At 42.4% G+C, this 10,963-nt stretch overlaps 1 protein-coding gene across 1 annotated transcript in view; it reads left to right on the top strand.

Annotated features, from left to right (window-relative positions):
- The window catches only part of LOC121920469 (ATP-dependent 6-phosphofructokinase, muscle type-like), a 50,247-nt gene extending 41,398 nt beyond the window's left edge, over nucleotides 1-8,849 (top strand). Inside the window, exon 14 of the mRNA XM_042447611.1 lies at nucleotides 8,757-8,849. Coding sequence (XP_042303545.1) covers nucleotides 8,757-8,849 — 93 coding nt within the window. The remainder of the gene's footprint in view (nucleotides 1-8,756) is intronic.
- The last annotated feature ends 2,114 nt before the right edge of the window (nucleotides 8,850-10,963 follow it).

Below are 10,963 nucleotides of genomic sequence, written 5' to 3'. Positions count from 1 at the left end.
CTCTCTCTCTCTATCTCCTCTCTGTGTGTGTGTGTGTTGGTTCATCTACACTGTAGAAATATGCAGTGTGACAAAACTTTAAACTGCTGCAGTGTCAGCCTATAGAAACTCGGATTTGTAGTTTCACAAGGCTTTAGCCTTTTGTGCCAAAGATTGCTGGTGCCTCAAAATCTACAGACCCGAGGATTCTGTAGGATGGAGCCATAGCAGTAAAAATGGTGCCAAACTGCATTATTTCTACAGTGTAGATACACCCTGTGCCTAGAGCCAATACATAGTACTGCAGCCCTCACTGAGGCAAGTTCTCTTGGAGCCAAATTGACCTGAGGCCAACTCACACAATTAATTGTGGGTGCTGAAAAGTGTGGAATGTGTAGACTGCTTCATGTTGCAGGTTTGTAACTCAGCCCGTGTTTGCCCACAGTGACTGTCACTTTTGCAGCAGATACAGTAAACATGAAGCCAAACTATATGAGAAGGGCAGCCACATGGTTCAACTCTTGCAGGACCATACTCTTGCAGGTGAAGGAACTAAGTTTATCTTCTCCAGCATATGGGGACAAATTCCTGGATGTGGAAAAGTACCACACCATGAAAAGCAATAATGTTTCTCCTGACATAACTATTTTCCTAAATGCAGGAATTATTTATACAGAGGGCATTCAAACTTAATTGCTCATTGGTGTCAATATGCAGTATAATAAAATGTTGTGTGAAACCGCTGAAGTGGCTGTGTGTTGAATTGTGTAAGGGATGTACTTCAGTATGTCAGTTTGAATATTCAGTTTGCCCTTTGAATCCAAATAATTAATTTACAACTGAGATCTATTTCATGGGCTCTGTCTAATCACAATCCAGAAGAGAGAACCAAGATTAAAAAAGTCTGAAACAAACTTTATGAGAACAATTTAGGGACTGTATATGTTTAGCTTGGAGAAAACTGAAAGGTGACATGATAGCACTTTAAATGTCACAATATAAGATGGAGCAAGCTTGCTTTCTGAGATTAGAAAGAGACGAGAACAAGAGACAGTGGGCTCAAATTACAAAGATGTATTCCAATAAACATATATTTAAAAACAAATTACGTACAAGAAAAGATTCCACTTAAATATTAGGAAGACACTTACTGTAAGAACTGTTCAAATGTGGAATCTTCTTCTTAAAAATGTGGTGGATTCTCTAACTTTGGAGGTCTTAAACAAAGGCTGAATGGCCATCTTTGTGAGCGTTAGTTGCATGGTGGAGATGGTCATTGTGGCCTCTTCCAGCCTAAGATTCATGAAGTCCATATGTCTGCCCTAAGGCAATGCCTTAGAAGAGCAACTAAACTGTCTCAGAGCGATAACGGGACAGGTTGCTGTCTTATGACATTTGATTTTTCCTAATGTTGTCATTCTGTTGATTTTGAAATCACCTTCTTCAACAATCCTGATTTGCTTCATGTACTCTCAAAGTCCATTATGAGAATGCAGCACATAGCTCCATGTTAGAGCACATACTTTGTATGCACAAGGTTCAGTTCATTCTCCATTATCTTCAAATAGGCACCCATGCAAGTTTACATGATAGTAATGGAGATGGGGCTATCTCAGTATACAACAGATTTTTGTATCCATGTCATGATTGAGGTGCCCCTAAAATTTGAATGGATTACAGTGGAAGTGAACAACAGGCAATGAAGCCACATATCAGTACACGTAGTTTGTACTGTTGTACATTTTTAAACACCGGTCTAAACCCCACTGCAGAAATAATCCAGTTTGGGACAGCTTTAATTGCCCTAGCTCAGTGCTATGGAATCTTGGGAATTGTAGTTTATTGTGGCACCAGTGCTCCGTGACGGAGAAGGCTAAATGTCTCACAAAACTACAGTTCCTAGAATTCCTTAGCACTGAGCCAGGGCAGTTAAAATGGTGTCAAACTAGATTATTCTGCAGGTGGTTTTGGACCTTAATTGCTTGCGTTGCGTGGATTGCAGCTCACATGTCAAACAGGACAACTGCATTTGCCTTCACCTCTTTCTACAATGAAAGTATACAGGCCCCTCCAATCAGTCTGTTGTCATGGCTCCGGGTTTTGCATGATTTTAATAACTTTTTTTTAAAGAGTAGGTATATTGTAATAAAAGAAATTGTTATATAAATAAAATAGCTGACAGAAGAATTCAGTTCAATTCAAAAGGTAATGTTGAGGGGAGTTTCTGCAGATTCATGGCTTGCCAAAAAGGCAAATAATGGGCCCTAGAAGCCAAGACAATTAAACTGAGACTTTTGTATTTTGGACACTCATGAGAAGACATGCTATATTATAAAGGGGCAATGTTGCTGGCAAGGTAGAAGGCAGCAGGAAAAAGAAAGGCCACGTACAAATAGTATGACTCAATCAAGAGACCAGGGCTGCCCTGAGTCTGCAAGACCTAAGCAGGCTGTAAAGTCAAAGGGTTTCAGGGCTGGCATCCATAGTTTTTTGTGGGTTTTTCAGGCTAGTGGCCATGTTCTAGAACAGTTTCTTCTCTGGACATTCACTGGCATCTGTGGCTCTGGCATCTTCAGAGATGGCATCTCTGAAGATGCCAGCCACAGATGCCGGCAAAACGTCAGGAAGAAGCTGTTTTCTAGAACATGGCCACATAGCCTGAAAAACCCACAAAAACTATAGATAATATAGCAGTTGTGTTGCTTGACACAATAGGCTAAGAATAGTATATGAGACTGGATATGGTTGATTATTATGAATGGTGGTGTCACATGATAGGAAAGAAGAAGCTAACAAAACAGCATCATGTACCTTGATAGCTGGGATTCTGTCTCTAGCCTCTTCTAATGCCTTCAGCTAATAAAAGAGCTGGAAAAACAGTTCAGTGCAGAGAGGCAATGAAAAATAGAATGCTCTAGGTTTTAGTTACTGGAAGCTCCCTTGCAGGTGTAGGGAACCAGCATTTGCACATGGTTTTTTTTAAAAAATCCTTACCCAGGATTTCATTTTTTTTCCCTGTTATGTAAGAGCTTTTCCTGCTCTCAGTAACTTAACTATTATTTGGAGAAATGGGGTGGTGCCTTCCCAGCTTAGAACGGTAGCTTTCTCTGAAATCATGACACACAAAAGGGTATACCACAACATGCAAATTTCTGGTGACCTGAATGTAAATGATGCGTTGTATATATTTCTTATTTTGTATTATTCTTTCTCGCACCTAATAGCAATGGTGAAGGACAAGAACCTATGAAGGATGACTAGAGAACTATTCCAACCACTGTAATGATTCCTAGGATTTCACAAAGTGTCACCCACACATTTTTCAAATCTGTCACATAGCCAAACAGTTTCACTACAAAGGTGTGTCGTGTAGGTGGGAGGTGCGGTTATGCGGAGGAGATTTATGTTCAGAATATTGCATTCTTGTACGTCGTCCCCTCTATTCATTTTTTGTGATCCGTGACGCATTTTGTTGACACCCCGCGTGTGCTACTAGGCTTGCTTGACAAGAAGCTATATTTTGTTCTGTCTGTCTTTCTTTGCTTTTTTCTTCCTCTTTTTACCCCAGATTCCACAGAAATACCAACAATAATTTCTATTATTACACTGGATTAAATGATCAATTGAATTCAGATGGCGCTTCTCTAAATTAGTAAAATAACTATTTGTCAACATGGGCTTATTAAAAGAAAAAGGAAGACATACATCCCTACAGTTCTTCAATTCGTCACGCAACCTTTCAGATGTGTCCAGCATTAATTCACTACCTGTCATCCCTAACAGATTTCCATCCTCCATATGAGAATGGGTGAAGTTTTCCCCCCAACACATCGGGAAAGTGTCAGGTTGAGAGAGGCAATCTCTAAATTGTTAAAGTTAAACAGACATTAAACAACGACAACACAAGGATGTGAGTCAAGAGCAAAATTGTTTTGTTTTGCATCCCTTGTTTGTCAGGGAATCAATTACTGTCCCCTGCAATCCATCAACTCTCAGTGTACGACAGTGGACCCTGTTATATGTTTGAGTTTGGTTCTCCAAGATCCCCGTGGATAACAAAATCCTTGGATGCTCAAGTCCCATTAAATAATGATGACAAGCAAAAGGTCTAGAAATGGAATTATGTTAATTGCAGGAACTTCTCATATTCCCTTGTGGGGCAATCAATAAGAAGCAGGTTTTTTTATAACCTCTAGCTTCTTTGGACATCAGGTCAGCTACTGCCAGAGATGCAATTTTGACTCAAAAAGAATAACCCTATAAATTATTACTTTCAAAGCAGCACTTAGGGGAAAAGAGAAGGAAACAGCTAATTGACAAAACTGACTTTGTTCTGTTTTCTGCATAAGGCCTCTCTCTGTGACAGATATTTCCATGATGGCATTTGTGCTAGGATAGCAAGCAAATTGTTCCTCACTGCCAAAACTCGATCCAGTCAATATGATGGGATCTGTAGTCCAACCTATCAGGGGGCACCAGGGTGTGGGAAAACCTTCATAAGCTTACATAGCTAGTGTTTCAGTGCTAACACACAATATAAGGTCCCATTTAACCCTAAAGGACAGGCCTTAGAACATTAAACCAGATAATCTCCTCTGGGGCTTCCAACCATAGCTGTAAATCCTGGATTTCCCAGGAGCAGCACCATGGCAGTTAAATCAGGATCATAGGCTGTAACTCTGTAGTGTGAAAGGGCTCTAGTGGATGAACAGGAAATGTGCTGTGGTCTGCAGAGTTTGTTAGACTGCACTTCCACATCCCTTACCATTTGCGTGGCTGGTTTGGGCTACCGGCACTGCAATCCAACAACATGCAAAGGGCTATACTTTGGCCATCTCTGAATTAGGGACTTACCACCCGAGCCCTGTTTTCTCACTCAATCATCATGTCAATGAAAATGGAATTATACCTGTTGGTATAATAGCCTTTGCCACATATCTTTGCAATCAATGACTGGGGCCTGCTGCTCCCATTGCGCTCTTCTCTTGACCTCAACCTCACCTCCCTGTCCTATGTCCTACTCAGCAGCCGCTCAGCTTATTTTTTTCCAAGAATTCATGCAATTCCACAGCTCTGCTACTGTGAGTCAAAGTTTTAAAAAAGAAGAAAAGAAATGGGAGGGGGAAAAAAAAAAGGAATAAAGCCGGACTGGGAATAGAGAGGGGGAGAGGAGAAAAAACTGATACTATAGATGTTCAGTATTGCAAATGGGAACCCTAAGCATGCATGGGGGACAAGCAACTACATGTTGGAGGCGGCATTATGCAATAAGTATTTCAAAACTGCTTTGCTTTTTTCCCACAGATCTAATCACAATTTAAAAGCCCTGTTTAGTAATCCCTTAGAGTCTGCTACATCAAATCTATTGAAGGAAGCAGACTTCTTAGTTCATAACGGTTATCCATAATAAATGTCTCAAGTTTCAGGTGCCATAAGCTCGTCTTTCTTATTTTTGCTGCCACAGATGTGACATGGCTACCCCTTCAGGCATTGCCTCACTATCTAACTATGTGTTAGCTTCTTGGCAGGAAGTTGTAGTCAGCAACACAATCTCATCTCATCTGGCCTAGAAATCACATTTATCTTGTCTTCTTGGCATTAGAAGCGGCCCTGCTGGATGGGATACCCAGCAGGCTGTAAAAAGGAAGAGAGCCATTGTGTTTCATGTAGCAGACACGGTCTTGCAAGAGCAGAGACACACTGTCTCCTTATTGTGATGTGGCATGTGCCCTCCTAGTCCCAACTAGGAGGTGAAACAGACCCAGCTTGCTGTCTTCTTGTATGCCTTGCTCCACCTGCTCCAAAGCCTAAGCTAGCAGAGGGACTGATGGACTGGGCAGATTTGAACCAAGGCTTGCATGTCTGAAACTGAACCAAATTCACTGAAGAGTGATCTGCCCTCAAACCACAGCTGTTGACTATCTATATAAGAACGTGTCAAATTAAAGAAAGCCTTTGTGCTACAACTACAGAATAATAACAGCACAAAGGCAGAGATGAGAGCAAGGGGAAGACAGTAAAGCAAAGCAGCCAAGGATAAAAGAAGGCAAAGGAGAAGGAAGCAGATGCAGTGATATTCTAACTTTGCAGGACTTCTCTCAGGGTCTTTTGGGTAACAAGTGCCCTTCCTTATTCATATGGACTTCATTTTGTCTTGTGCACCATGCTTGCAACACCCACTCTAATTTATATCTGAGATCGAGGAGTCCAGTTGTTGACCTGAGCTGCGTCCTGTGGAGTGAGATCTCCTGGGAGAAATCAGTATGGTGTAATGGTTTAGTGTGGCTGATAGGGACTTGGAATATCTAGTTTCAAGTCATAAACTGAAACTCCTGGGTGAACCTTGGGCCAGTCATAATATCTCTACTTACCTATGTCACAGGACTGTTGAAAAATAAGCTGGTGTGGTGCGTTTGAGTTAGGGAAGGTAGATAGAACATAACAAGTAGATAAAAATCCAACCAACATTTCAATTTTAATGTTTCCTGTTTTTTGTGTGTTTGTAACTACTGTTATTTTAATTTGTAGCGCCACCTCAAGTCCCAGTCTTTTGGGGGGGTGGGGGGAAGGAAGGAGAAATAAAATTCATAACAGGCACAAACAGAGCACAACAACTCGACCGCTACCACACCAAGGAGATGCAGATGAAAATTACAGTGAACTGGAATGAAATGTGGATGGAGCTGCTAATGGGTCGTGTTCAATTATATGTATATATATTTATGTATTATTATTTCCATCCCTGCTTAGTTTAAAAAGGTGATAAAGAACATGGCATGAGGTACTACTTCAACCTGAAAGCAGTTAATTTCAAATTCTACTCAACTCAAAATTAATTGCATGCATTTGACTAGGACTCTAGAGACCACAGATTTGAATCCTAGCTTGGCCATGGAAACTCACCAGGGGATCTTGGGCAAGTCACACCTCTCCTCAGAGAAAGACAAAAAGCAACCTCCCTCTGAAGAAGCTTGCCAAGAAAACCTCATGATAGGTTCACCTTAAAGTTGCCGTAAGTCGGAAGACTTGACGACACAAACACACAACAAATCCTAACCAATCCTAACCAAACAAAAAAGATAGATAGAGTTTGAACCTCCACAGTGTAAATAGACAGACAGCACAGGAAGGGGAAGGTTTAAAAACAATCAGAGGCTGAGTTTGGCAAGCCAACAATGGCCGGTAAAGTGCTGAAGATGTGTTTCTGTGACATAAAACTGCAGTTTCATAGATAAGATACTGCCTCAAGATGCCAGTCAGCTCCTTGTAAGTCTGATCCAATAGCATGTGCAACCATTGACAAAACCTCCCCGACCGTCTCTACGGCGTTCCGTCGTCTACATTCAAACTCAACCTACAACCCATACTGCTTCTCTTTGCTTCTGCTGGCTTTTTGTAACACATTCAAACCGATATATAATGGTACAGTACTTACTGGTTCCGTAGTTGAACGTATTATTGAATTATTATCTGGTTCACATTGCATACTGTTGGTCACAGATGCATTTGTTGTATATTGTAGTTAGAAATTATAAGAAAATAACAAAATCACGACTTCGTGGGTTTGGGTACAGAGAGCCACACTAGCGTGCACAGCACAGGCAGTGAATTCAAAGAGAGGCGGCACCAGGTAAAAACTGAGCAGAAAATGAGAAACTAGTGTTTCCTTTTTCCCTTCCCTCAGACACAGGATAGATTGTTCTATTCCTTTGGCTTGTTTCTTCTTTTAGCTGCCTTTCCGTGTGGCCAAGGAACTTTTAAGGCTTACTTTAGAGCTGTCCATGAATCTCGTCTGTTAGTGGTGTTTGTCCCTCCAGACTGCTGAGTTTAGAGTCAATGTGGCTTCCCCTTTTCCATTTCCTTCCTCCAAGCCTTCTGCTTCTTCTGCCTAGAAGCGAGCACTCCCCCTGCAGAAATCCTCTAAGCTTCCTCTAATCGTCTTTTAGCATAACATGGGACTGCGTTGACCTAATCCTAGCGGAGCCCAATTTTTGTCAGGAATGGCTGTGGTGCAGCGACGTGGGCTTTGAGGAACAACATGGTGGTTTTTGCTGCAGGCACACACGGGACCATATGACGAGGCATTGAGAGAGTGATTCTGGCTGGAGCAGCAGGAGATGTCAGAAGAGAAAGCCTGAGGTGAGGAACATTAGATACACACACCTTCATTGGAGGGGATTTGAACGATGATTGGCATGGTCTGCTCGCCATGAGGCAGGGGTGGGCGGTTCAATCTTGGTGCTCATCATTTTTGTTGGTTTTAACTCTGCGCTGTCTGCCCTTGTGTCAACCTCCAACTCATGGCAACCTTGTGGATGACGCATCAAAATTTGCATATCCTCCACTGTTTCTGCCCTCCCTGTTTCTGCTGCGGAGGTTCCCCTATAAATTTCATTCCCTCCCTTTCCCATCCCCTGATGGCAATTGAATTTACATGACCTAAGCAGAACAGTGGAGATAGGAGATCTTGATGGTGTCCTCCACAGGATTTGATCCATCAAGTGTGTGTGGTTGATCCTCGGGCGGTATGGTCTTTTGTTTTTCCTCTCTTTCTACCAACCCCCCTTCAAACCCCTTTCCTGTCCTAGCGGTGGTATTGTTTTTTTCTAGTTGATTTCATTCTGCCTTTCTTATGGATGTGTGTCAAAGTACAACAGCCTCCATTTGATCATCTTGGCTTCTAGCGGTATTTCAGCGGCTTGATCTGTGGTCCAGGACCCCATTTGTTGTCGTTTGTTTGGCTGTTTCCGAGTATGCCTCCGGCACTCCTTCTCCAGCACCATTCTCGAATGAGTTTTGATCTTTTTCATCCACTACAACGAGGCTACCGCTACACTTCTAGAATGAAGAGCCTGGAAGTTTACGTCTGAGCCCGCTTTGGCCAGTGACACACTATCCCCGTACAATGCATTGCTTGTGGCTGTTCAAACTATAGTTTTGCCTACCCCTACACACCGCCTCTCGGTACTGCTTTCCACTTTTAACTGCTGTGGCTGCATTCTGTGGATTTTTTGGAGCCTGCCAATTTAGTCAGTCAGTAGATTGCTCGGGCTTGAAGAGTTCCCAAATCTATCTCCTTCCCTCAACTGTAACTCTCAGGAGTCCCATGTCAATCACTGGGCTGGTACTCTCAAACTTTTTACCCTTGCTCTCCTCCCTTTACATCTACCATGAGGATGTCACATACCCCCACTCTTAAGATAGGATATGGGATAGGGCTCCTCTCTCCCTAACTGTCATCATTCGGTTCCGGTCTGCGGGGGGCCCTCTGAGGAGAGAGTGGCTGGGGCCCAGTCCATCAGGGGCTGGGCCTGAAGACAGAGGCTCCTCCCTCCCTAACTGTCACTTCCGTTCCGGGGCTCTGCTGGGAGAGAGAAGGCTGGGCCCAGTACCATCTGGGGGCTGCCTGAAGAAAAGGCGTCCTCCCAGAGAGAATCCATTTGCCCATCCATTCATCCTTCTTTTTGGTGACAGTGGTAATGGTGAGAGGAATGTAAGCAGATCATAAATAAATAAATAATAAAACTTTATTTATACCCCACCTCTCTGTCAAAGACAATCAAAATGTAAGCCATCTTGAATCCCATCCTGGGAGAAAGACAGGATATAAAACCAACCAACTGATCAACCAACCAATAAAGGTTGCAGTGGGTGAGAATATCCAGTCACAGCTTTTTAAGGAGTGATTTTTTTTCCTCTCCTTCGCCTTTCTAATAGCTTCAACAATAATGTTAAAATAAAACTCACAGCTCTTTCTGCTATGTGTAAATAATGCAAAGCCTTTCTCATGCTAGTCAGCTGAATGGGGCTTTTCATCAGAAGCTTGCTTCCAGCTTGACAGTGGCCTTGTGGCTCCAAGTGACAATGTTGTTCTATCTTAAGCTGATGGTATATCGCTTCACAAGAAAAATCAGGAGAGCACCACTTTCCATTCCTCTAACTCCTCCCCTCTGACCTTCTTTCTCAGATTTATTTAAAGACTCCTTCCTCCAGAAATAGGACAGCAAGGTGTAATTAACTAGCACTCCTGTCTTCTGGAAATGTGACAAAAGAAGGGGGCAGGTGGAGGAGAATGATGTCAGTCATGACAGTGAATGTGCACAGAACTGTCTGCTTCCAGCCTAGAGTGAGCTGAATAATAGAGAGTAGGAAGGGACCTCTAAGGTCATCTAGTCTAACCCCCTGCCATGAAGAAATACACAACTGAAGAACCCCTGAAAGATGCACATCCAACCTCTATTTTAAGATCTCCAAAGAAGACCACCGCTCTTCAAGGAAGCCTGTCACTCTTACAGAAAAGTACTTCTTCCTAATGTTTAGATGGAATTTCTTTCCTTGTCATTTGAATCCATTGGTTCTTGGTCTTGCCTCTGGAGCCGCAGAAAACAAGCTTGCTTCATCTTCTACATGACATTCTTTAGATATTTATAGATGGCTACCATGTCACAAGCTGGACAGTGAAGAAAGCTGATAGGAAGAAGATCAACTCCTTTGAAATATGCTGCTGGAGAAGAGTTCTACAAATAACATGGTTTTTTTTCTCTCCTTTGGCTTTCTATCTATTGCATCTCTGCTAAAAAGACAAATCAATGGGTCATGGAGCAAATCAAACCTGAACTCTCTTAGAAGTCAAGATGACTAAACTAAGGCCGTTGAACTTTGGCCATGTCATGAGAAAATGAGAATCACTAGAAAAGACAATAATGGTAGAAAGCACTAGGATAAGAGGAAGATTGCATTAGAGATGGATAGACTCAATCGAGGAAGCCATGGCCCTGAGGCAGAAAAACCTAAACAGGGTTGTTGATGATGACTTGGAGGTCTTTCATTCACAGGGACACCATAAGTCAAAGTCAATTTGACAGCAGTTAACAACAAAAAATGTCACCTCTCAGTTTTCTCTTCTGCAAGCTAAACTGCCCAGCTCTGTGAGTCATTCCTTACAAGACTTGGTTTCATGATCTTTGATCATCTTGCTGTTGTT

The sequence above is a fragment of the Sceloporus undulatus genome, chromosome 2 (assembly GCF_019175285.1).
Source record: "Sceloporus undulatus isolate JIND9_A2432 ecotype Alabama chromosome 2, SceUnd_v1.1, whole genome shotgun sequence".
Lineage (NCBI taxonomy): Eukaryota > Metazoa > Chordata > Lepidosauria > Squamata > Phrynosomatidae > Sceloporus > Sceloporus undulatus.
The sequence above is the reverse complement of the archived record's forward strand: the minus strand, read 5'-3'. Positions and strand labels throughout refer to the sequence as shown.